The 28,000-nt window shown below is 42.3% G+C and overlaps 1 protein-coding gene across 5 annotated transcripts in view; it reads left to right on the top strand.

Moving 5' to 3' along the window:
• Nucleotides 1-20,215, top strand: part of CCDC57 (coiled-coil domain containing 57) — a 66,339-nt gene extending 46,124 nt beyond the window's left edge. For all 5 annotated transcript variants that reach the window (XM_079967375.1, XM_079967376.1, XM_079967378.1 and 2 more), the window contains 8 exons: nt 53-221; nt 1,144-1,320; nt 1,871-1,974; nt 3,631-3,859; nt 4,539-4,684; nt 6,622-6,747; nt 9,000-9,222; nt 19,751-20,215. In XM_079967375.1, coding sequence (XP_079823501.1) covers nt 53-221; nt 1,144-1,320; nt 1,871-1,974; nt 3,631-3,859; nt 4,539-4,684; nt 6,622-6,747; nt 9,000-9,222; nt 19,751-19,965 — 1,389 coding nt within the window. In that variant the 3' untranslated portion in view covers nt 19,966-20,215. The remainder of the gene's footprint in view (nt 1-52; nt 222-1,143; nt 1,321-1,870; nt 1,975-3,630; nt 3,860-4,538; nt 4,685-6,621; nt 6,748-8,999; nt 9,223-19,750) is intronic.
• Nucleotides 20,216-28,000: the final 7,785 nt, after the last annotated feature.

The following is a 28,000-nucleotide window of genomic DNA, read 5'->3' as shown; positions in this document are numbered from 1 at the left end:
CTTTCAGGGTATAATTCTTGTTTGTTTCTTTAATTCTTTGGTTACCATGCAGGATACTGTAAGAACCACTGAACTAGGTTTTCCTTCTGCTGATATGAAGAGGTTACAAGAGCAAAACAGTACCTTGCGATCTGTTATTGCAGAAATGAGGAGAGAAATGGAGACCCTTAATATTCAGGCACTTTCATCTGACCAAAGCAAAATGGAAGCACAAGATGCTGGTAAGGCTGATGGAACTGTAGTTTCTGGTACTGCTGGTAATGTCGACTGGGTTAAATATTAACTGCAGAGTGTATATGCCCGTTTCTACACTTGCCTTTTAACAGGCGCTTCCCTTCTCTTAGCACTCATCATCTTCTTAACATAAATGTTTAGATTCTTATTTCAGTTGTCTCATACATTTCCGCTAATGAAACATACAATGCATTCTCAAAGATCTTCAATCCATAGCAAAAAGTTACCATGATCATATGATAGATAAAAATCAAAACTACATTTGAACAAATGGGGGATCATTGCAGTTACATTTTGAGGGCAGGATCAGCACAGCCAAAACTAATGTTCTACTGAGACAGTATAGTTACAGCAAAACATTCCTATGAGAATAAATCCTATAGTTACAAAAAAAATGTGGGGAAAGTGAAAATCATTTGATAAAATAGCTTTCAGTTTTTGCACAAACATTTACAACTGTGTAAACTGAAAGAGACAGCAAGATTGATCTTGCTTTGCTGTAATCCCACATCAGACACTTCCAGTTTTATTTAAAGGCCACCTAAATATTAAAAACAATATCAAACTCAAATTACACTAGCTTAATCGTGACCACCAAAAGCCAGGCCAGCATTGGTTCACATAGCTTCAAGACTTTTAATGGATGGGAAGCTGTATACATGTACCAAGTTGGTAAACTGGTAGAATAATTAAGAGGGACCACCTGCTGATATAGTGCAGGCTTTCTTTGGAGTATGCCCTGTCCTTCCCCTTGAAATGATGCAGCTGCTATATACCAGCCAGGGCTGGCCCTACCATTAGGCATTTCTTGGGGAAAGTAATTCTTATTTGCACACACAATGAGCCTTTGAATACTTTATTCACACCTGCAAAGTACCTGGCTGAGATAGTTGTCTTTTTTTTTTGCAGACTATGTTCAGTCCTTGGAAGAGGAGATCAGAGTATTGAAGAAAAAATGTGAAGACATGGACAAACAACATGAAGATGCACCTGAAGTTCATGGAAAGTTATCTGTATCTTCTCTGAAATCATCCAGTTGTGATAAAAATACTCAGACTTCCTACCACATTACCATTGGACGAGACAGTAAGAGAAACATGTTAACAGATCTGCTTAAAATATGATAAATTTCCTAAAAGAGAGTTTTACTTCTGTCGAAGAAAAATCATGAAAACTGTTTGGGTCATCATTTTGTATACATGTGGATCACAGTGTTCATGCTTTTTTTCTTCATGGAAGAACTTTCCATGTGAGAAAGCCACCTTTTGTAGCCTTGGAAGGTCAATACAATTTCCTTCTAAAAACAGTAGGCTGATTTGTTTTATACAGTGGAATTTATACGCAGGTCCTGTAATATCAGGGATATGTGTGTGAAATTATTGATATTTTCTAAACCCAGTTTCCCTTGCAGCCATTTTGTTTCCCTGTAAATAAACCGTATGATTATTCTGATAGGTAAATTTCCTTGATATTTAACAGAATAATCAAACAGCTTTTCACAATAGTGGACCTGTTTTTCTTGACCCTAATACTGTATATAGATGGCATGTGAACAGGAAAGACATGTTTATGGTAATATTTAGCATTCTGCACAAACTCAGCTTGCTGTCTGCTTTATCTGCTCTTTGTTTTTCAGGTACATTGCATCCAGATGAAGTTGCTACCAAGACTGCATTGGAAAAGCAAAGCATAAAGAAAAATCCTCAGGTGGATTCAGTGAGAACACAAGAAACACAAATGGTAGGAAAATGCTGAATCTTTGTGCTCTTACGATTATAAAATAATGTTTTCAAGGGAACAAAGTTATAATAGCCAATGAGTGGTTGGGAATATGGGCTTCTTTTATTCGTAATAAAGCTAGTACTTAGTTTTTTATATATTTGCTGTAAAAAGCATAATATTCTCTGGTCACAGCACCCTCTAATAAAGTGGCACTTTGGGTTACAAACTTAATTGGTTCCGGAGGTCCGTTCTTAACCCGAAACCATTCTTAACCTGAGGTGTGCTTTCGCTAATGGGGCCTCCTGCTGCCGCCATGCCACCACCCCGCGATTTCCGTTCTCATCCTTGGGCAAAGTTTTCAACCCAAGGTAACTCTTCCACGTTAGCGGAGTTTGTAACCCGGTGTTTGTAACCCGAGGTACCACTGTATTTTAATCTAAAAGTTAGAATCTGTACTTATCCATCAACTTCCACTAGGAGGCAGTGTAACTCTATGTATCACAGTTACCGGTATTCCAGTGTACTAGGATACAGGAATAACTATCATAAGAGGGCTAGTCTAATTTAACTGATACTGGTTGCAAAGGAGAATAACTTGTATTATTCCATCATACTGTGGGGGATGAATCATTTCATTAAAATTGCAGCTATTCAATCTGAAAGGGATAAGATTTATCTCACTTTACTATATTCCCAAGTATTTTATCCACATCAGACACCTCCAGTTTTACATAATGTCAACCACAGAATCAAACTTGAATTATACCAGCCTAACCATGGCCACCAAAAAGTCGAGCCAAAAAGGACTCACTTAGCTTTGAGATTTTCCATGGAAGAGAAGTCAATAATAGTGCTTCTCTGCATATCCTTCATGAACCAAGCTGGTGAACAGGTGGAATAATTAAGAGGGATCCCCTGCTTTCAGAGGAGATAAGAGATCACAATGAGGTATAGATTTACAGGCCTCAAACTGTTTAGAATATTTAGCCTAGAAACAGCACGTTGCATTTTGTGTCCAGAAGGCTCAGGAACCAGCATTGGAGATGAAATGCTGATAGAGTGCAGGTTTGCTCAGGAGTGTGTCTTTATTGGGATGATGTTTCTGCTGTATACTAGTCGGGACCGGCTCTACCATTAGGCAGAGTAAGGTGGCTGCCTCTGATGGCAGATGCTGGGGTGGGGTGGGAAGCAGCAGCAAAGCGTTGGGGGCAGAGCTGTGTATATCACATAACTTACCTATTGTTTGCCCTCTAAGCTAGTCTTAGTAATATTCAGCTGCCCACCTAGTCACTCTCTATACATGGAATAGGAAGAGGTGCCATTTTGTCCTTCACTTCAGGCAGCAAAATGTCTTGGGCCAACTCTGACCCTGGCAGATTAAGGAGCAATCAGTGCTGCATGGGGTCTCCCCATTTCAGAGGGCTATGGAGTAGAAGTCGCCTCCAGAGTGGTGGCTTCATTTCTCAAGACACTCTTCAGCGCTTCTCATGGCACACAGTTTGGGATTAGTATAGGAATTTCATTTTTGTTTTGGTGCACACAACACACTATTCAACACTGCAATCTTTTTATGGTAGCTGTCATTCGGGCATAGATTTTATTCGTTATAATGGAATATATATCCTGCCAAAAATTCTCTTCATTTATTTTGATCCTTGTCATTTATTCTTCTAGAATTCAGTGACCAGGAAGCTTCAGGAGGACTCTGTACATCTCAGGCAACAGTTATTTGGCATGGAGGCTGGCGATGGACCCCACCTACTTATAGGAAATCATGCACAAGTGAGGCAAGGTAGATTGAAGGAAGCTGTGAGAAAGATCTGCAGTTTGAGCAAAGAGAAGCATCAGCTACTAGAAATGGTAAACAGACTAAGAGCAGAACTTGGAGCAGCTTCAAAGGAAGGTAATCTCATTAAGGTAGAAGGACCTTGGTTCTTTTATGAGAAATTTAGCTTCCTGAGATTGAGAACACTAGGAAATTGAAGTGTTGTCTGTAGGCTCTTTGCTGAGATTAAGAAATCCCAGTTATCACTTGAGAATGAAGTACTAGTAATTAAGTTGTGCCAAGTATTGAATATGGTGGAAAAGCATGAACAGAGTATTTGTTTCTTACTCTTGGCTTTGGAAACCTTTGGTACTGGCACTGAAAGGTTAAGGTGGCAGCTGCATGTTGCATAACAGCAAAGAACTATGTTATGTACTTATCATGTATTTTTGAATATTCCTGAAATAAGCAGTTGTATGTTTGATTTTCTTTCCTGGAAATTAACAATGCAGAATGAGATTATTGTTTAACAAAATTGAGGCCTAAATAGAAGCCTTGTATGAGAATTTCATTTCAAAGTTTGTGTTCCGTGGCCCAGCTTCTTTGAATGAAGTTACAAGGTGAAGGTCATTGCTTGGAAAAGATTTTCCCAGGCTAGTTTCTACACATCTCTTTAAACTTATATGCTGAAACACTGCCACAACAGTGTAATTCATTTACAGCTGTGAGCAGCAGTTTCTTGTAGGCAAGACATTTTCTATTTAAAAATGCCGTGTTAAGTGCAATGTGGAAAACTCCTACCTATTTATTTTCTTAGGATTTCTAGGCTCTCAGGACTTCACGATTTCAAAGCAGCCTCAGGGTCACACTTCATCTTGTGCCCTGCATCCTAAAGAACTTGTCAGGGAGACTAAGCACCGTCTTTTGGCTTTAGAGCACCTCCAGTACCAGCTTACGACACAGGTAATGTAGGCCTCTCCTTTAGGCAACATTTCAGTACTTGCCGTATGTGCAGAACCTCTGGAGTATTGCCATAAGGCCTGGTTCGGAGGGAAGCCTTTCCTGAGAATGCCAATCCCTCTCCTAGTCACAGCAATGACTTTGTGCAAACTGTGGACTGGAGAGTGACATGCAGTATGCTCTTCACTACACAGGTAGAGTGGCTGCATCCCCCCCCCCAGCAAAATTTTTATACCCCACCCAAGATCTCACTGATTTTGAGAAATAAAGTAGACACAGCACAGGGGTTGGCAGAAAGGTTTAAGTATCTCCACCCAGTCCAGTGCTCTGATGGGGGTACAAATCATCCCTTCCTAGTCTTCAGATTGTTAATTTCATGAGCAGAGAGGGGGAAATAACCTGCTTGTGACCACACTGCAGAACTGGCATCCAGCCCCTGGAAGGTTGACCAAGGTGAATGCAGCCCTTGCACCAAAGAAGATTAGCTATCTCTGTGTATAGCAGTCACTTCCATGGCATGCTGGAACACAGTTGACTGCAACTCTGACTTTTCTATCATGATCAGAGACAGCTCAAAGTATTGGAGGAATGTGGTATTACAAGGTTTGAGATGAAGATGTCAGCAGATCTAATCGGTAATCACTTTTATGCACTAAGAAGGACCCTGGGATTACTGTGATTCCCATGAGTCCTTGGAGTCAATGACCTACATGAAGCAAGCCTAGGGAGACAGTCATACTGTAGAACAGCCAACTGGCTCATGATGTAAAATTAAACCAACAGAACTGGCTGCTCTGTCCAGTGCCTCTCTTCAGTTTGCAAGGGTAGCGAAGTCCATAGCTATTCACCTCTTTCAGTTATGGGAAGAGATAAAGAACAGGGAAGCTTAAATTCTGTTTTAGAATTTCTGTGAAATGAAGCACCATTGAACTCGATGGAGCTTACTTCTGGGTAGACATGTATAGGAATGTAATATTAGGATGGGGGGGGGTGGACTGAGGAGAGGAATTGATTGGTTGTTTTTGCTCATTTTAATAAAAATATATGCTATTCAGCCATTTGAAGCTTAATTGATTAAAAGAGAACAACAAATAGATTAAGACTGTTACACACACACACACACACACACAGTGGTACCTCGGGTTAAGAACTTAATTCATTCTGGAGGTCCGTTCTTAACCCGAAACTGTTCTTAACCTGAGGTACCACTTTAGCTAATGGGGCCTCCCACTGCCGCCACGCCGCCGCCGCATGATTTCTGTTCTCATCTTGAAGCAAAGTTCTTAACCCGAGGTTCTATTTCTGGGTTAGCGGAGTCTGTAACCTGAAGCGTATGTAACCTGAAGTGGCTGTAACCTGAGGTACCACTGTATATATATGGAGAGAGTAATATAATTACAAACAAAAGACACCATCAAATTAGTAGCTAACTTTTAGAAAATGCAGGCAAACTGAAGTGCTGTAGTGATAAAAAGGGCTTTTATGAGAAGACAAGGCTTTTGGGAGCACCAGCCCAGCCTTAGTAAAAAACAACAACAACAAAAACAACAAAATCTTACAGTGATCCCTTATTAAAATATTTATAAGCAATATAGAATTGTTTTAGTTTCGTAACTGAAGAGAATTAATTGATGGTGCACTGACTTGCATGTGTTGTAAGTGCTCCAGTTTGTTAATGGGGTTTGGCATGCATAACCGGATCATGGCTGCAGTCTTCCAGAGCAGTGCAATAACCAGAGTTTGGGATTGTATGTAGAAAATCAGTTTCGACCACCACTGTTAGTGGAAGTATGTTAGGGAATGAGAGCTTTATCTGTTCTTTTTCTGAGAATATTAGTGCTTAACCTGTCCCATTTTATTAAAACATATTTCTAGAGAATTGAGAGAGAAGCTTGTAATAAGTCAAAGCTACTAATTTAGACTGTTCCTTTTCATGGCAGGAGTTACAGTATGCACAGAGAAAGCATGCCCCAGGAAAGTGTCCTTATTTTGTTGAGAACTTAAATACCGAAAATCTCCCGAGAAGCAGCAGCTGTAGTGAAGAAGCAGAAATCCCTAAGAAACAGGTATAGTCCAGCATATTATATTCAAACACCCACCCCAAGCTGCTTCCTTCCAATCAGTGTTTAAAATATTTTTTTGTTTATTATTTGTATTTATAGGTGTTTAACCTTCTATTGCTTTGCTTCCCCGTAGCTCTCTGTTTGTTTGTTTGTTTGTTTGTTTGTTTGTTTGTTTGTTACATTTGTATACCACCCTTCATCTGAAGACCTCAGGGTAGTCCACAGCATAAAATACAAAATAAAAACACAAAATACACGTGAAAAACAAGAACAAAGCAAACCCATAACCCCCTCCTCCCACATTAAAAGACATAGAATGTCTGGTTGAAAAGGAACATTATTGCTTGGAGCCTAAAGATGTATATTGAAGGGAGAGAGGATTTCACAAATGGAGCCATTGCAGAAAGGCCTATTCTTGTGTTGCCACATCATGTGGAGGAGGCACATGACGAAAGGCCTCAGATGATGATTGCAATTCATATGGGGAGAGGTGGTCCTTGAGGTATTGTGGTCCTGAGCATGTAAGGCATTATAGGTCAACACCAGCACTTTGAATTCGGCCCAGAAACTAATTGGCAGCCAGTGCTGTCAGGCTAGGATTGGTGTAATATGTTCAAACTGTCTTGCCTTGGTGAGCAACCTGGCCACCAAATTCTGCATCAGCTGAAGTTTCCAAATCATCTTCAGAGGCAGCCCCACATATGTCCAAACACTTATCTGTGATCTTAAATCATCCAGCTCCTTCATCTCTAGCCACCCAAATGTCTTGTGTTCCCTGAAACAACTCTGCCTTATTCACCATTCTCCCTGTTATGGATGGAACTACCTCCCTGAACTGAATCTCCATGTGACCATCTCCTTAATTTACTTCAAATCCTTCACCAAAATTTCCCTTTTTTATGAAGCCTTTTGAACAAGCTCCTAGAGACCCAATGCTCTCCTTTAACTAAGCTGAAGTATAGTTAACTGGAATCATTGTATATTTTCCACCTGTTTACCCCTGCCTACATTTCTCTCACCTTCTGTTTTTCTCTTGTGTCTATTTTTGCATTGTAAACCCTTTGGGATAGGAACACGTCCCCTCGTTCTTTGTAAATAAAGCAGGCTGTATGTAGATGGATCTATAATCAAGCTAATAAAATAATGTTGAACCCCATTGGACAGAAAACCATGTGGAGATGCAATTTGGAACAGAGTCCCCACAAACAGGAAAAGAACTAAGCACTTCCCACTGTTTCTTCACTCCATATTTAACTCCCCAAGCTGCTTTTACATAGTAAACCCCATAGCATTGGGGTTCTATGTGACATGTAGTTGGCCCCTTTGTATGCTGTTAGTAGTGTTATGTCAAGCTTAGTTTGTCTTTATATTGGATGTGAATTTCCAGGTCATTCAGTTATGAAATATCAGTCCCAACCCATCTTAAACCCATCTTGACTGGTGAGTTTGACATCAATACTAGGAAAGGTCCTTGAACAGAAAAGTAAACAGACTGTGAGTACTTAGGAAAAGTTGCTGTGATTACTAATACCCAGCTTGGGTTTCTCAAAAACAAGTCATGCCAGACAAATGTCATTTCTTTTTTTCCCTTTTTTTAAAAATAGAATTACAAGCTTAGTAGATCAGGGGAATGTTGTGAACATAGTGTATCTTGATTTTAGTAAGGCTTTTGACAAAGTCCCCCATGATATACTTGTGGAAAAACTGGTAAAATGTGGCTGGACAAGGTAACCGTTAGGTGAATTTGTAGCTGGTTGACTGACCAAACCCAAAGAGTGCTCATTAATGGTTCTTTGTCATCCTGGGGGGAAAGTGACAAATGGGGTGCCACAGAATTCTGTCCTAGGCCTGTTGTTGTTCAGTGTCTTTATAAATGACTTGGACAAAGGAATTGAGAGGATGCTCTTCAAATTTGCAGATGACACCATTCTTTGCTAATGCCACAGAAGACAAAATTGGGATGACCTTAACAGATTGGAGAACTGGGTCCAAACTAACTGAATGAAATTCAATAGGGACAAATGTAAGGTTCTACATTTAGGCAGGAATAACCAGCTGCACAAACACAAAGATGGGGGGAGGCACTTGAAGAACATGTGAAAAGGATCTAGGGGTCTTAGTAGACCATAAACTTAACCTGAGGAAGGAAACATTGTTAGCCATACAAGCCTACCCTTGGCTTTTGATATTTTCAACTCATTTCCAGATGTTATTGATCCCTAGCCATTACTGACGGCATTCTGTCATTTCCACAGGTTCAGTCAAAATCAATTGTTGGAAATCATGTTGCAGATACCCCAAGGCATGAAACCTTAGTTCCATACCAGTCTCAACTACTTGCAAAAGAAAGTCCCAGCCAACTCCAGCAAAGCCTGTTGTCATCATCTGGTACTGCTGGCTCCCTGGAGGAAATCTGGCAGATTCTAGAGATGGGATCAAGCCCTTCTATTCTCAGCCCCCAAAGCAACAAAGAGCAAGGTAAGCATGGTGTAGAATGAAGTGGCTATTTAATTTTGTATTCGAATCAGGTACAGTATAGCAGTTTCTTGGCGCATTATACCAGTAGACGTTGGAATGCCTCTGCCCTACTTATGGTGCAATCCACAGTGTTTTTGCTCTTTGTTTGCCAGTTTTGAAATGAGTGGAGAATACATGCACGCATGCCCTATTAATAGATGTCTGTAGTTTCAGCTCCACTACTTACTCTAGTACAGTGGTTTTCAAACTGTGCTCTGCAGAACTTTCCCAAAAGACATATTGTCCTTCCCTACTGACTTTCTCCTGCAATGTTAGGAGGGAGTGCAATCCCTTCTCTTGGATCCCAGTAAGCCTGCATGTACCCCAGATGAACTAATGTTGTGCCCAGAGCTTATTTCAATAGCCTCTGTATTGGATAGAGATCCAAGATTGGTGCTCAGGGATTCTTTGACAGACAAGGCAACTTCCTACTCCTCAAGAGTAGAAAATTTGAAAATTACTCTTTCTAGTACTGGGAACCAGCCATCCACTCTTTACTCTAGTTTTATATATAACTTTGAGACTGCTGCAGAAAGGCCATTTTGAGATTATCAGGTAAGCTTGTTAGAGACACACTATCACTGTTCTCAGTTAGTTATATAATTCAGCTCATTATTCCACTTTTGATAAAAATCTCCCAAGAAAGAAATGTAAATATTCATTGCCTGTCCTCATGACATGAGCTTTGTTTGGAGCAGATATAAAAGCACAGCTTTAATATATTCTGATGCTGACTTTATAAAAGGTGAAGTTATTATGAATTAGTTCTTTGTATTAGAGTAAAAAATCTCAGAAATAAATTTCACCTTGCACAGTGAAATGTACATATTAGAACTGTGATTGTAAGCCTTGACTGCATTTGCACTTTCACAGTATTGTAAACCATAACAAATGATTTACAATGAATGTGCAAGTGGCTCCTGCTTTGTTCCTTTCCTAATGTGGGTGGAATCTGAACAGTCATAATATGATGCCAAGGTTTGTTTTGGAATCTACAATTATGAGGATCAACACTAAGCCAGGGAATGTGGTTTGCTGCTTCCACCCACACTTGAGGAGGCATGAAGTCAGAGCAACTTACATGTTCACTGTAAGCTGTTAACTATGGTTTACTGTGATGTGCAAACATGGCCATTGCTTAAGTCTTCAGTTCTTAACATATTGAAATCACATTGAATTCAGCTGAACTTAATCCAATCATGCATATTTAGGATTGAACTGCTAATGTCTGGCCAAGAGCTTTCTATATATTTAGGAAGGAAACCAAGGCACAAAATGAACACTCAAGCCCTTCAAGATCCTATTAAGTGGGATTGCTTCCAAACGACTCTTAAGGACCATCTGCTTCTGGAGTTTCCTGACAACATCGAGGAACACTGGACCAAGCTTAAAACATCCATTATTTCAGCCTGTGAACAAACTATTGGATATCAAACCAATAAACACCAGGACTGGTTTGATGAGAATGACCATGAGATTTAATGCATTATTGACAAGAAAAGGAAGGCCTTTCTGATCTGGCAAAGAGACAGAAACTGCACCACTAAGAAAAAAACCTATGTTGACGCTAAGGCTGAGGTTCAAAGAAGAATCAGAGAACTAAATAACACCCAGTGGATAAAAAAAGCTCAAGAGGTCCAGCACTTAGCCGACACTCATGATGCACAGAGTTTCTTTAAAGCCCAAAGCCCATCTATGGGCCAATAAATCATGTCTCCTATGTTCAATAGACGGTACCAAACTTCTGAAAGATAAAGAAGCTCTTGCACTGTGCTGGAAAGAATATTACCAGCATCTCCTTAACCACAACTCCCCCATAGCTGCTGAAGTCCTCTCACAAATTCCACAAAAACAAATTAGAGATGAGCTTGCAGCATCTCCAAATTTGGGAGAATTATGTACAGCTATTAACTAAATGAAAGAAAACAAAGCCAGCGGACCTGATGGGATACCTGCCGAAGTCTTCAAAGTAGGTGGAATTGAACTTACACAACAACTTAACAAGCTCATCGAAAAAATATGGGAGAAAGAGGTGGCCCCAGCAGATTTTAGGGATGCCGAAATTATCAATCTCTTTTAAAAAGGTGACAGAACAGATTGCAGAAACTACTGAGGCATCTTTTTATTAGCTGCGGCTGGATCTTACCAAACCATCTCCTAAAAATATCTGAGGCTACCCTTCCTGAATCCCAAAATGGTTTTCGACCTTCGAGGAGGACAGTGGACATGATTTTCACTGCTTGACAGCTTCAAGAAAAATGCAGAGAGCAAAACCAGCCCCTGTATATGGCGTTCATTGACCTGACTAAGGCCTTTGATGCTGTAAAACGTAATGCCCTGTGGACTGTCCTTCTGAAAATCGGCTGCCCAGATAAATTTGTGAACATCCTTCAGCTCCTCTGTGACCATATGACAGCAACAATCGCAGATAACAATGGCTCTCAAAGTGAACAATTCACAGTGAGATCAGGTGTTAAACAGGACTGTGTTATTGCCCCAACTCTATTATTTTCATTGCCATGATCCTATACTTTGTTGAAGGGAAACTCCACACCAGAGTAGAAATCATTTATCAAACAGATGGAAAGCTCTTTAATCTGAGTAGGCTGAAAGCAAAGAGTAAGGTTACCATAACTTCCGTCATAGAGCTTCAGTATGCTAATGACAATGTAGTGTGTGCACACTCAGAGGATTACCTCCAAACCATCCTAAATACCTTCGCAGAAGCTTACAAAAAGCTTGGCCTATCATTCAACACCCAAAAGACCAAAGTGCTGCACCAACAAGCACAAAACAACCCCTTTGCAGCACCACAAATCCAACTCAATGGTGTAACGTTGGAAAGTGTCTATCATTTCTCCTTATACAAGGTCCAAAATCCAGCACTACTACAAGTGATCGCCAAAGAAGAAGATATATTTATGTATACAGAAAATGTGGGGTAGCCCCAATCAGCAAAAACTTTCACCCAGAATTGGTCCAGCTTACATTCTTTGAAAAATGATTTCAATGAACCATCACAAGTCACGTCAACAAGTGCATCTTTCTTTTCCGCAGATAAAGTTGTTAGTTGTACACCACCATATTCAAAAGGATTCCTTATCCATGAGTTTTCAGAATTTGGTGCAGGGAAGTAATCTCTGAAGCTAGTTGCTAAATCACACAGGTGTTCATTTATGTAATGTTTTACTTCTGGTATCAGTTCTTCGTCAGTGGCCTCCAGAAATGTCTCCAGTGTTGGGATGTTAGTAAGGCTACCACCTTCTACTCGGCTTGTCCATAACCATAACTTTTTAATCATTGCCTCAATCTTATCTTCAGTGTAAAAAATATTAACATCACTACCTTGAAGGTTTGTGTTGAAAGTATTCCAAGTATGTGAAAACATCTGCTAAGTAGGCTACCATACACAACCATGCAAAGTTGTTCAACTGATCAGAGGGAAATTTTGAACCTGTCAGAAAAAGTCGTACTTCACTTAACTCAAAGAATCACTTCAGTATGTTTCCCCTTGACAGCCAACATACTTCTGTATGCAAAAGTAACATATATTGGCTTCCCATTTTGTCACACTATTCTTATTCTTATTCTTATTCTTATTCTTATTCTTATTCTTATTCTTATTCTTATTCTTATTTCCTTTTGTGCCCAAGTTTCATCCCTGGCTTAAATAGAGTAATTAGTTAAATACAGTACTTAATTGGAGTAAGATTTTTATTCTTGCTGATTACCCAATAGGAACAAGAAACTTTTTAATTCATTAGGATTCTGCCATATACCTGCTTCTTCCTACCCCCAAATGTAGCCACATAGCTTCCCACAGAAAACAAGAAAACAAAATCCACACAGGCTGCCTTTTGCACAATACTAAATCATCAGAGGATTAGCTCAGTGTTTCCCAACCTTGGGCCTCCAGCTGTTTTTGGACTACAATTCCCATCATCCCTTGCCACTGGTCTTGCTAGTCAGGGATGATGGGAGCTGTAGTTCAAAAACAGCTGGAGGCCCAAGGTTGGGAAACACTGGATTAGCTGTTGTTCTAATCATAGTGGCAAATTGCTTAGCTATTTCTCCATTTAGATTTCCAAGATGAGATATGAACCCCAAATTCACTGAAAACCCTATGTACAAGCAGTGGGAGAATCATCTAAACTTGAAAGTTGTTGAAAGCAATTAGAAATTCTTTTCAATTAAAAAGTAGAGAGCAGAGGGAAGGGATCCCTTACATTTTAAAAAAAATATGAACTAGCAAGCTGTCTGTCTCTCCTCGCCCCCTCCAATAGCAAGAGCCCCAAGAAACTGTGTCAGAGGTTTTTGCCCAATCCCAGCTCACTTGTCATCCAGCAACTCTTTCACAAGTTTTGGCCCTGCCAACAAGCAGGCAATCTGGTCAAGAGCAGAGGCTAGATGATCCGTGAAAGTATTTCACTGTGCAATTAACAAGATAAGTGAGTCCTCTGGCAGGGAGGGGATGGTTCTGCGGACGCCCAGGGATCCCTGGACCCCTAACTGGAAACCACTGTTCTAATCAACTGACATAATAAATAACAAGATGAAAGATGAAAAATATTTTTTAATAATTCCAGTGGCACCTTTAAAGGTAAAGGGACCCCTGACTGCTAAGTCCAGTTGCAGACGACTCTGGGGTTGCTTTGCTCATCTCCCTTTACTGGCCGAGGGAGCCGGCATACAGCTTTCGGGTCATGTGGCCAGAATGACTAAGCCGCTTATGGCGAACCAGAGCAGCGCCGGAGTGGTACCTATTTATCTACTTGCACTTCGTGCTTTCAAACTGCTAGGTTGGCAAGAGCAGGGACTAAGCAACGGGAGCTCACCCCGTCGTGGGGATTCGAACCGCCAACCTTCTGATAGGCAAGTCCTAGGCTCTGTGGTTTAACCCACAGCGCCACCTGCATCCAACTGAGTATCTGACGAAGTATATTTACACACAAAAGCTTATACCTTGAAAGCTTATATTTAGTTGATCTTAAAGGTGCCACTGGAATTGTTAAAAAAGATTTTTTTTACCTTTCATCTTGTTATTTATGATGACTGTGACAGATCAGCACGGCTATCCACCTGAATCTCTAATCAACTGAGCTATTCACGCTCATCATTTCATCTTCAAAGAAAGACTGCCCCACAGCTGCTGAAAGAAATGTGAGGAGATGGGAAGTGGAGCTTCTGACTCCCCTCCTAAACATCTTTAACTCTTGAAGGTGTGCACCCCCCACCCCCTGCTTTGTTTCACATGCTTGTGATATAGGTGTGATTTTGTTGCTCTTTCAAAATGAAGTTGTTTTCTATCATTTCTTTTCTCATAGAAAATGCTGCCAAAGTTCTTCATTCTCTTATCTGGGCTTGATTATTGCCATCCCGTTTGTGTAGATCTCCCTTTATCCCATCTAAAACAACTGGCCTATATTCTTAACTCTCAATCTTTTTGAGTAAAAATGGATGTTGTACAGGTGGAAAATGATCAAGGGGATGGAACCATCTCCCCTCTCAAGAAAGGTCACTGCATTTGGGACTTTTTAGTTAAGATTAAAGGTGAGTTAGAGGTAACATGATAGAAGTTTATAAAATTATGTACGGCTGTCAGGGGTTCAGGAGCAGAGGCATAGGGGAGAGAGAGAACGGAGAGCGAAGGGGAACAATCCGAGGGCAGCGTAGGGGAGTATGACAGTGGGCCGAGAGATTCCATGAGCTTCTCCAGCGATTCGGAAGATTCCCAGAAGGGGGCACCGATGGCCAGGGCAAGGGGGGTCCCGGGAAGGACGCACCAGAAGCAAGGGGCCAGCGGCGACTCCCAAAGCAGCAGCTGGAGATCGGGACCAGCTTCCCCACCAGGGCGTAGCGGGGGGGAAGAGTCCCATGCGTCAGGGCCGGCTTCCCCTCCAGTGGGGAGAGAAGATGAGGCAGGGCTGACCACGCCCCTATCGCTGAGTGAGGGAACGGAGGGGAAGTCAGACCCAGCCAACCCCCCCGAAGGGGGAAGCAGTGACAGGAGCAGTGTAACGGTCAGGAGGAAGGTTGCCGGCTGGGCGCGCGCGCCAAGTTCAAATGTACAGGAGCGCGGGACAGCAGGGAGGTCGGATTGGGAGCCAGGTCCTAAAGCACGCCGGAAACAGGGGGAAGAATCCGGGGAATCAGCATCAGAAGAGTCCAGAAAGGGCGACACCCCAGAGGGCAGAAGGACCCAGAGGAGAAAGGAGCAGAGGAGGAGGTGGAGCAAGGCTAGGGTCTTGAACTGGTGTCGAGGGGGAGGAGATTCAGATGGAGCTTCAGCGGTCTAGGGTTGAGACGTAGAGCTGCACGCCGCGGCTTTGAAATGGAAACTGAACCTTAATAAAGACTTTTGTATATAGCAAGAACTGGCGTTGGTCCTTTGTGAGCTGGGACCTTGGGCAGCTCTGACAACGGCATAGAGACAGAGGATAGGAAAAGTTTTCTCCCTCATAATATTCAAACTCGTGGACATCCAGTGAAGCTGAATGTTGGAACATTCAGGACAAACAAAAGAAAGTACTTCTTCACATAGAACATAGTTAAACTATGGCACTCACTCCTAGCAATGGCAGTGAGCAATGGCCACCAACTTGGATGGCATTAAAGGAGGATTAGACAGATTCATGGAGGATAAGGCTATCAATGGCTACAAGCCATTGTGACTATGCTCTGTCTCAATAGTTGGAAGCAGCAATGCTTCTGAATATCAGTTGCTGGAAACCACAAGAGAGGAGAGTGCTCTCATGCTCGAATTCTGCTTGCAGGTTTCCCACAGTCATTTGGTTGGTCATTGTGAGGATGCTGGACTAGATGGGCCATTGGCCTCATCCAGCGGGTTCTTCTTGTATTCTTGACTCATTGTCTTAGCTCATCTACCTTTTTTGCCTCTACAGTATTAGACCGTCTCTTTTGCTTTTAATCTTTTCCCTACTGGCACGCTTGTTTGTTTAAATGAATCCACCAGACAATTTCACAAATTGAACAATCCTCTCCCGAGTAGCTTCAGGATTTTGATTAATTGGTTAATGTTTACCAAGGGCTTTGAAAATGCAATGTGTGTAATACACTTGCAGATTATTTTTATGTCCTGGTCAAGCAGCATTTCTATAGGCTGTGGCAGCGAGCAGGGATAACAGTATAGGATGGCATGTGTGCTGTTGGCAATGTCCCACGTGCTATGGCAAAATTATTTGGTAGACTGAGACATTGAAGATATTGAAGATACCGCAGGTCAAGAACCTGTTGCTAAAGCAAAAACAGTGTTTGCACATGCAGATGTCACAGTAACTTGCCTAATGTTTCATGCTGTCAGCAGGTGAAACTCAACTGGCAGTTTGCAAGGACACCAATTACCTAATCTAGTATTGGAAACCTGAATGCAAAAAAGAAATTCTGGCTCTCAAAATGCAGATGCAAGTGATGTGTATATCTCAAGACTTTAAAATGCCACCCTCCATCACCTCACAGGTGAAAATAAGGACCGTTTTGTGTCCTTGTTGCATCTCTGCCTTAATACAAAAGATTGAGTCGATTTATACATTGCTAAACGATCTTTGCTGCATTTATTCAGGAACACTGTAGAGGGCACATAATTGATGCAATGTAGATTTGACAATCTACCCATGTTATTCAGAGAAAGAAGCCTGTTCCCTTCCTGCCACTTTATTGGCAGGACCAATAGCTTGATTTATTTGTTTGTTTGTTTATTACCCACCCTTTACCCTGAAGGCCCAAAGCAGGTTACAACATTGATACAACATTAAAAGTGGTTTAAAACAACTTATAATCATCAAAAGAATGTGGGTCCTATCAATATACACCTCAAGTGTCAAATGCCAGGGTAAAGAGGTGTGTCAGCATAGTAAAACCTAACCCAGTATAGAATTCTCACAAACCGCCAGAATGAAATCTAAAAGCAAACTGTGTATGTGTAAAAATGCAGTCTTTTCTCTCCTCCCGACACCCTAATTCTTGCTTGCTAATTGGGTCCTTCTCCACACCCCCTTCCCTACTTTGCTTATAACTGAAATCTAGTTCTGCATTGGTGAATGGCAGGTATTGAGGGAAAAGTTTATCATATCACTTTACTCTCCTTACATGATCCCAGGGTCTTATCAGGGTGTGCAGTGGGCCCAAGCTACTGAAAGTATCCAAGTTTGTACCTTCTTCATACTATGGCCATTGTGGCACAGCTTGGCCAAGGCCTAGTCACCATAGCAACTAGTTATCACTCTTTCTCCTCATTTCAGAATGCAGAGGTCCAGGCTGGGAAAATATCTCTGCCCTTCCTTGCAAGAGGAAACAGACGGACTGTTGTTGAGCCACAGTTCTGAACTAAATATTTCTTTTGCTCTGCAGCTATTGTCTAGTACCCAAGATCCCCCCTCCCCAATAGGAACAGAGCTACAGTTTGCTGAAGAAAATATTGGTATAACACCCTATTCCCCAGAACAGTCATATAACTTGGAGAGCGGTCTTCCCTGTGTCCTAACACATTCTTTTTTTGGCCAACTTTCAGCAGCTGGCGTTTAGCAGTGTAAAAGGGATTTTAGTTGGTGAGATTATAGATGTGAACAAAGAGACTTTACCTAGAAAAGATTATTTGCATGTACTTCTCACGAACAACAGCACTGAGTTGACACGGATTTTGATCATCTCCTGAGTTTTAAAAGTAGCTCAAAGAGCTGCTGTTAGAAGAAGAAAGTGACTACAAACCAAATGTTTTCCAGCTCCTTCTCTTGCCTTATTTGTTAGACTATGATTTGCCTTATCCGTTGAGAAAATTACCGCATTCTTGACAGAATTAAGTTGATAACATCAACATATATGCTGAGTAGTGGGGAGAGAGAAAAATTAGGTTTCTATGGTTTGTGGTCAGAGCTCCAGTCCTTGGGGAATTATAGCTTCATATAAAAAGCTGCCAAAGGGTAGAGAAATGGGAAATAGTTAGAACTGCAATAGATGTTGTGCTGCAATATTTGAACTTGGATGACGAAAACTGAAGAACCACTTTTATTACAGCTCATTATGATTGGTCCAGTTGTCCTGGCTGAAATTTGGCTCTTATTGGGTCATATGTTACCTTTCACTCTTGCTTATGGGACAAAATTTCAACACTTTTTCCATCATGTGGGTAAAGCACCAGACAATGAGAGGTCTGAGTAGAATATTAACCAACAGATTTGAATTCCTTTCTGGCTCTACAAATGCAATTTTACTTTGCTGTTATGCAAGACTTTTCATCGTTCAAGTGCTTTACAAATATTAACTTATTCTGATGTGATTTTCTATACTTGACAATTCCTAGTATCAGAATCTGAGCTTGTAAGTATGAGAGTGATTTTTCGTATGGAAATAATCGTAACAGAGCTGGACTGGGTAAATTCATCACACAAATGTTGTGTGTTTGGGAAATGCAGTGCACAAATGCAAAATATTCATCCATTCAGTTATGTTTGAATAGTTGCATTTCTGTCTAGCCAAAGGCAAAATTGGAAGTTTAAAAAAAAAACATGTAAGATGAAGAGCTGATATTTCCAGAAAGACTGTTCTCCTTCACCTTAAAACAGTATTTACATGGAAGCCTTCAAGCTGATAATATAAACATCTTTCTGACCTAGGAATATCAGGCAAAATAAAATTCAAAGTCTTGTTTGATATCTACCATGCACTTTCTGATACATCTTAAAACAGTGAGTTTGTGGTAAAGATGAGATTTGAAGTGGGATTTGCTATAGGTGTTCTGGTCACTTCAGTACAGGATGTTTAACAATGGAGTGGTCTCTTTCATACAAAGAAGTAACAAATTGGCCCACAAATAAATGTAAAATGTAGTTGGTTGGTGAACTTAATAAGAAGTTTGTTGATCAGTGAATTTCAGTAACAGATATGTCTATACAGTAACAGATGTATCTATACTTCACTACACCATTAAGAATATAGTGGGGAAAGGCTCTGTGCCTCAGATTACAGCACTTTCCCATCAGATGAAAAATCTTCAGGAGAAGAAAACATTAAAACAATCCAAATAAATAAAAATTGCAAAGCCAAACCTATTTCTCTTTCATAGGCAATAAATCACAAGGATTTAAAAGTTATCTTATCCCCCACCATTATGTCAACCTTCTTAACTGCAAGTGAAAATTATTTATTTTACAGTGTTTGTATAATATTTTTCAACCCTAATGGTTTTCAAAGCAGTTCACAATAATAAAGTTAGATACATAGACAGATGGTTGTGTCCCCACAATAACAGATGCTGTTGATAGTATGAAATAGTGGTATAATATGACTTCTGGCTCTGCTCCCCGATTGGTGGCAATAGCAAATAGGGGTACTGGGGTAGGTAGATATTCTTCAAAGTGTTCTGCCCACTCCCCTAGACGTTCCTGTCTCCACTACTTAATATATGTTTATGCTGCTCTGAGCAATTGGCATCAAACTAAAATAATATCCGTTTTCTCTTCCTTTTGATTTGCAGAGAAATCCCAGGTTATCCATGAACCAAAAAGACTTGAAGACTCTCAGGAAGAAGCCCACGCAGAAAGAGTACCAGCAGCTGCCTTGACTGTCAGAGGGACTAAGTTTGAAGTTCAGACAAAGCAAAACCCAAACAAGTCATCTTACAACCGATCCAGAAAGCCCCACACTCCCCAGCGAATGGCCAAAATCCGAAACTACAACATAAAGGATTAGATTTTCAGTGAAGTCAAAATTTTTATATCTGAATTATGCACAGTATTTTGTTATTAAGTTGTGATACCAAGTTTAAGTCCTATTCTGTCCATGTTTGGTTTTGTAATTAATGTTACTAGTCAAGTTCCTTCTTATTTCCAATTTTGCTAATCAAACTTCATTGATAAATGTTTTTGACTGTAGAAAGTATTTAAACCACCTTCCTCTACATCTTGAGCTGGTAAATAAATATATGTTTCAGTATGCTTCAGATAGATTCCTCAAGAGTTTATCACACACAGAGAACTTTATTGCAGTTTATAGGCCCAAAATACACAAAAACAAACAGGAAACACTGAATATGAACAGACCTAGTAAGTGACATCTCAATTATATGTTCCAGTATTTTATTTTCCCAGATCTCCTGGTTCTACACTTATTGAACAGTTCCTACAGTTTCTCTGTATATAAAAGAGCACAGCTGCACTGTCCACCGCCCTACCCCTCCACCTTTCCCAAAGGACAAACAGATAGGAAGAAAGAAAGGGAAAGGTGGCAGAAGGCTTCTCAAGAATGATGGGCATGGACTACAAGCACTGAGATTTTCCCTTGAGGGAGGGAGGGGGAGTAAGATGTTTCATAAGATGAGTTGGGGGTATGAGCAGCATTGAAATGGGCTGTGCATGCCATGCCTCAGTTCTTCCCTCTATAATTTGAGTAGGGCTTTTGCATGGATTGTTTTAGTCAGGGTATCTCTGCCCAGGAAGAGTCACAATTGTTGCACCAGTCTCAGCGGATGAAAGGCATTCTGTGCTACTGAAGCCACTTGGGTCTCTAGTAACAAGGCTGGATCTAGGAGCACACCAAAACTCTAGTCCTGTAGGATGGAATGCAACCCCGTATAGAACAGATTAACATCCCTTGCCTAAACTGATTAATTGTTCATAAACTGTAACTATTTTACCAGGACTAAGCATCAGTTTATAAGCTCTTAACCGCCAATAAAATTATCATGCTCTTATATGAAAAATATGTTAAAAAGATACAGAGGTGGGTTACATCAGCATATTCATGATACTCCACTCCAAAACCCCAAATGATGATGATGATGATGATGATGATAATAATAATAATAATAATAATAATAATAATAATAATAATAATAATTTATTATTATTTATACCCTGCCCATCTGGCTGGACTTCCCCAGCCACTCTGGGCGGCTTCCATTTTTTTTTTTTTTAAATACTGTAATACATCAAACATTAAAAGCTTCCCTAAACAGGGCTGCCTTCAGATGTCTTCTAAAAGTTTGGTAGTTGTTGTTCTCTTTGACATCTGGTGGGAGGGGATTCCACAGGGAGGGCACCACTACCGAGAAGGCCCTCTGCCTGGTTCCCTGTAACTTGGCTTCTCGCAGTGAGGGAATCGCCAGAAGGCCCTCGGTACTGGACCTCAGTGTCTGGGTAGAACGATGGGGGTGGAGACGCTCCTTCAGATATACTGGACCGAGGCCGTTTAGGGCTTTAAAGGTCAGCACCAACACTTTGAATTGTGCTCGGAAATGTACTGGGAGCCAATGTAGGTCTTTCAAGACCGGTGTTATATGGTTTCGGCGGCCGCTCCCAGTCACCAGTCTAGCTGCCGCATTCTGGATTAGTTGTAGTTTCCGGGTCACCTTCAAATCTAGCCCCACGTCGAGCACATTGCAGTAGTCCAAGAGGGAGATAACCAGAGCATGCACCACTCTGGTGAGGCAGTCCGCAGGCAGATAGGGTCTCAGCCTATGTACCAGATGGAGCTGGTAAACAGCTGCCCTGGACACAGATTTGACCTGTGCCTCTATGGACAGCTGTGAGTCCAAAATGACTCCCAGGCTGCGCACCTGGTCCTTCAGGGGCACAGTTACCCCACTCAGGACCAGGGAATCCTCCACACCTGCCCGCCTCCTGTCCCCCAAAAACGGTACTTCTGTCTTGTCAGGATTCAACCTCAATCTGTCAGCTGCCATCCATCCTCCAACCACCTCCAGACACTCACACAGAACCTTCACAGCCTTCACTGGTTCTGATTTAAAAGAGGTAAAGCTGGGTATCATCCGCATACTGATGAACACCCAGGCCAAGCCCCCTGATGATCTCTCCCAGCGGCTGCATGTAGATGTTGAAAAGCATGGGGGAGAGGACAGAACCCTGAGGCACCCCACAAATGAGAGCCCAGGGGTCTGAGCACTCATCCCCCACCACCACTTTCTGAACACAGCCCAGGAGGAAGGAGCAAAACCAATGACTTCACCAATGACTTCACTCACTGTAGATGTCAAACAGAATGGGGAACAAGACAAGACAGACCCCTGTAGAATGCAACAGCATACCTACCTAGAGGTAATCTACTAGTTCCACCTTCTGGAATCTGCCTTTCAGGTGGGAATGGAACCACCAAAACACCATGCCCCCAGTTCTTCAGCTAAACAGGCTACTCAGAAGGATATCATGGCTGGATGTCTGGCTCAAGGTCAGCAACCACACTACCTGAGGTGTACGAGCCATCCATATCTTTCTGGTATAATTCCTCTGTGTATTTCTTGCCACCTCTTCTTGATGTCTTCTGCTTCTGTTAGGTCCTTACCACTTTTGTCCTTTATTATGGTAATCTTTGTACGAAATGTTCCTTTCATATCTCCAATTTTCTTGAACAGATCTCTGGTTCTTCCCATTCTGTTGTTTTCCTCTATTTCTTTGCATTGCTCATTTAAGAAGGCCTTCTTGTCTCTCCTTGCTATTTTTTGGAAATCTGCATTCAATTTCCTGTATCTTTCACTATCTCCCTCGCATTTTGCTTGCCTTCTCTCCCCCGCTATTTGTAAGGCCTCATTGGACAGCCACTTTGTTTTCTTGCATTTCTTTTTCATTGGGATGGTTTTCGCTGCTGCCTCCTGTATAATGTTGCGAGCCTCCACCCATAGTTCTTCAGGCATTCTGTCCAGCAAATTTAAATCCTTAAACCTGTTCCTCACTTCCACTGTGTATTCATAAGGGATTTGGTTTAGATTTTATCTTACCAGCCCAGTGGTTTTTCCTACTTTCTTCAGTTTAAGCTTGAATTTTGCTATAAGAAGCTGATGATCTGAGCCACAGTCAGCTCCAGGTCTTGTTTTTGCTGACTGTATAGAGCTTCTCCATCTTTGGCTGCAGAGAATATAATCTGATTTCGATGCTGCCCATCTGTTGATGTCCATGTGTAGAGTCCTCTCTTATGTTGTTGGAAAAGCGTGTTTGTGATGACCAGCTTGTTCTCTTGACAGAACTCTATTATCTTTGCCCTGCTTCGTTTTGATCTCCAAGGCCAAACTTGCCAGTTGTTCCTTTTATCTCTTTATTCCCTACTTTAGCATTCCAATCCCCTATAATGAGAAGAACATCCTTCTTTGGTGTCACTTCTATAAGGTCTTGTAAGTCTTCATAGAATTGGCCAATTTCAGTTTCTTCAGCACCAGTAGTTGGTGCATAAACTTGGATTACTGTGATGTTAAAAGGTCCGCCTGGGATTCGTATCAAGATCATTCTATCATTTTTGAGATTAGATCCCAGTACAGCTTTCGCAACTCTTTTGTTGACTATGAGGGCCACTCCATTTCTTTTACGGGTTTCTTGCCCACAGTAGTAGATATGATAGTCATCCGAACTGAATTCGCCCATTCCCGTCCATTTTAGTTCACTGATGCCCAGGATGTCAATATTTATTCTTGCCATCTCATTTTTTACCACATCCAACTTACCCAGGTTCATGGTTCTTACATTCCAGGTTCCTATGCAATATTTTTCTTTACAGCATTGGACTTTCCTTTCGCTTCCAGGCATATCCGCAACTGAGCTCTTCCTTTCGGCTTTGACCCAGCTTCTTCATCAGCTCTGGATCTACTTGTACTTGTCCTCCGCTCTTCCCCAGTAGCATGTTGGACGCCTTCCGACCTGAGGGGCTCATCTTCCAGCGTCATAACTTTTATATGCCTGTTGTCTTTGTCCATGGAGTTTTCTTGGCAGGGATACTGGAGTGGCTTGCCAGTTCCTCCTCCAGGTGGAGCACGTTTGGTCAAAACTCTCCACTATGACCTGTTCATCTTGGGTGCCCTGCTCGGCATAGTTCATAGCTTCTCTGAGTTATTCAAGCCCCTTCACCACGGCAAGGCAGTGATCCATGAAGGGGTTTGCTAGACTAGACATCGGTAAAAGATGGCATCTGAATCTGCCACAAGTTCTCATCTGTGTGTCTGTATCTCTATTATGTCAAATGTTAGTGGTCATGATCAGCTGTTTTAGGCTGGAAAGGAGCTGCATCTAAACAATTACAGACCTATCAATGTTATTCCTCAGGATGGATTGTAAAACATGGGTGATATACCGTATTTTTCGCCCTATAGGATGCACTTCTTCCCCTCCAAAAATGAAGGGGAAATCTGTGTGCGTCCTATGGGGCGAATACAGGCTTTCGCTGAAGCTTGGAGAGCGAGAGGGGTCGGTGCACACCGACCCCTCTTGCTCTCCAGACTTCAGGAAGATATCAGCAAGCCTGGGGAGCCAGTGGGAGTTCCCGCAGGGCTCCCTAGGCTGCGGATAGCAGCCTGCCGCCCGGCGCGCGGGGCGCCCTGAAGCAGAGCAGACATCCGCAACCTGGGGAGCCCTGCCGGAATTCCCGGAGGGCTCCCTAGGCTGCGGATAGCGGCCTGCTGCACGGAGCGTGGGGCGCCCTGGAGCAGAGCGCCCTGCGCTTCGGGCAGACATCGGCCAGCCCCACAAGCTCGGGGGACAGCGGGGAGGCGCAGCACCGCCATCCCGCTGTTCCCCGACCTGGTTTGGTTTCCCTGACCTGGTTTTGGGGGGAAATAAAAGGAAAAAAAATTCCTTTATTTCCCCCCAAAAAAACTAGGTGCGTCCTATGGGACGGAGTGTCCTATGGGACGAAAAATATGGTATATATAAGTGGTTTCAGTTGGAAACTGAAAGTGACAAGGGTGTTCTGTCATTTTCTCCTCTAAGTCTGTGCTCTAGTAAATTATTCCTGGGTACCAGTCTGGCCATGATCTATTGTTATTTCTATTTTGTTGGGAGACAAATGTAGTCCGGGAAAAGCTAATGTAAATTTTAAAGCTGTGACCTTCTGTCTGGTGAATCTGAACAGATGCAGTTGTAGGGCTTTGCTGTGGACAATTGATTTCATGACGTATTCTAGATAAAAAGCTGGAACCATGTAACTAACAATCAATAGGTTTCCTGTGTAGGGTTGTGGTATTTAATGCCCATCATGTGATTGCACAGAAGTGCATCTGAACCAGAAAACAATCCTTTTGAGTGGCCTGCTCTAGGTTCAGGCTGCTGGTGAAGGGAAAACGAACAAAGCCCTGGTGCCTCTCCTTCATGAATCCGGATGATTCAGATGTAACCAATGTATCTCAGGTAGAAAAGAGTCTGAAAAAGCATTGTTCTAAGTAAACCATGTCAACATACTGTGGAGCCATGAATGGTCTGCCACATCCAAACCACCATATTCCTGCCCTGTCAAGAACAACAGTGTGACTCACAATTTGCAGTGTGAGGCTTTGTTGGAACAGTCTATTGGTTGTCATGGTGGTCATGAAGTACTGTGCACCCTTGAAAAATAAAAATTATATATATACCGTATTTTTCGCCCTATAGGACGCACTTTTTCCCCTCCAAAAATGAGGGGGAAATGTGTGTGTGTCCTATGGGGCGAATGCAGGCTTCAGGAAGCTATACCCCCAGCCCGGCAAGCTTCCAGAGCGATGCTGAAGCTGCGCGCAGCTTCGGCATCGCTCTGGCTCCCTTCTGGGGGCTGGGGTCGGGGAAAGCTTGGGCTTCCCCCGCCCCAGCCCCGTGCCGGGGGGGAAAAATATTTTTTTCCCTTTATTCCCCCCCCAAAAAAAAATCTAGGTGCATCCTATGGGCCGGTGCGTCCTATAGGGCAAAAAATACAGTACCTATCTATACTCAAAGGCACCCAAAACAAGATGGCCTCAATGTGGATGAACAACTCTACAACAGCAGATCAAACAACACCTTTATCAGTTAAAGCAGGGAGACAAAATTAGAATCCACCTGGGCAAGGAGAAGGGATTCTTATAGAATACAGCAACTCCTCCTTCCTAGCCTTCAAGCCTGGGTTGGTGGTACATTGAGAATCCAGATGGATACAGGTGGCAAAATCTCACCAAGCAAATAAAATATGGATCATTTTAATAACAATATGCATTGATACTGAGAGGCCATGGGATCTACCCATTTAAATCATGACCTCTTTGCTCCCACGTCGTGTTACCATGAAGCTGGGTTCCATAGAATATCCCAAGTCACGAGAATGGAAAGGAAACTATTATCACTGGGAAATCAGTTTTCCCAATCTAACATATAAAATAACACTTCTTATTCTAATATACCACTTGAAAGCCTCTTTTGGCACCAAGAAGTACATATATAAATAAATACATGATTATGATGTTTATTTTGGGGAATAAGCATGAACATAAAAATGATAAATATGAGAGAAAAGAAATAATGGGGCCCTGGAAGTTGCTGTTTTCCTTCTTTTTAGAAATGACTCTACACCACATGGAAAAAAATAAACAGGATTACTCATGGGAAGCAGACATGATACTCCCCTCCCCAATTTATCCTGACAAGCCTGTGAATTAGGTTAGGCTGAGAGAAAACTAGGCAAGTTGCCCAATGAGATTCATGGCTGAATGGGAAGTTCTGTGTGGGTCTCCTCAGTTCTGGTCCAAAACCATACCATGCTGTTTTGAAATACAGTACAGCTTGGAGCAAGCAAGGATATAATTCACAAAGTGACCATACTGAATAATAAAGGGATGTTAGGCTCATCCTCCTTTTCATTTTGTGGTTCTGTGCTTCCCATAGGCCTCTGCTTGGCCACTGTGAGAAGAGACAGCAGGCCTCTTCTTAAGAACCTAAGAAGTCACTTTAAGATTAAGCATTTACAGGAAGGGTAGGTGGATATGGGTGGCTGCTTTATTGTGTTGCATTATAAGGGAGTATTACATTTCAGAGAAGCAAGTGGGAGTGGATCAGTGCGGAGTTAAATTCAGAGCTCGCTCTATTTCTGGGAAGGAGGCGAAGGAAAGCAGACAGCAATAGACCTCAGCGCCAGCAGAACAAGATCATACAAGTTCTCAACCCTAAAACTGAGGTGAGAAGCCTTTCTCCCCTCCAGATCCGGAGAGGCAAAGAAAAGCTCGTGATGCCTTCCGTGAGGAGACCATTATTTGTTCCCAAACCGTAAGGAAAGCTAGTTAACTGTCGCCTGGGACTCTATACTCCCGTGTAGAGAGAACATAATCCCGGGAGCCCATTTAACAGAGCCAGAGTCTGCTTTAAAGGCTGAACTGTAGTAACCGAGGAAGCTCGCACTCTTCTGAGGTGAATGACCTGAAATAAGCCACAATTCACAGGCGCTTTCTTGCATCACCATCAGCTTCATTTCCTAAACAGAGCCATCCCCTTCAATACAGTCACCACATCACCCTATCTCCTAGCAACACCCACACAGCCTCTCAGATTGGCCAGGCAACGTACACTCCTACATCCCCCTTCCCCCTGATTGGACACCTCCAATCAATGACTTTAGGCCCCTAAAGAAAGTGTGGTTCTCTTTTGTACATTGCATTTGCCGGGTTCTGTCGGGAGGGGACGGGGGAAGAACTCGGTCAGAGTGTAACGAGGCAAGCAGCGCGCCGCGCTCAGCTCCCGGGGACACCAGTTGCTTCCTTTCTCCCCTGTAGGCCGCGCGCTCGGCAAAGCCAGGGAGAGATCAGCCTAATTAATTCTTCCCCTTTCGCAGCAATAGCGGGGGGGGGGGGGATGCTACGAGGTTACACCAATAACAACAACAACAAGGCGGTGGGGGGGGGGGTTAAGTGCACTTCTCTCCCAGAAAGCCAAATCTCCTTCACGTCGAGTATTTCCAGCAGCGCATCAGCGCGCACCAAGCACCTCGGTCCATCTGCTCCCCCGAGAGAGGCGGG

This window comes from Podarcis cretensis, assembly GCF_951804945.1.
Source record: "Podarcis cretensis genome assembly, chromosome: 2".
Taxonomy (NCBI): domain Eukaryota; kingdom Metazoa; phylum Chordata; class Lepidosauria; order Squamata; family Lacertidae; genus Podarcis; species Podarcis cretensis.
Note: the sequence above shows the minus strand (reverse complement) of the source record. Positions and strands in the feature narration are given on the sequence as shown.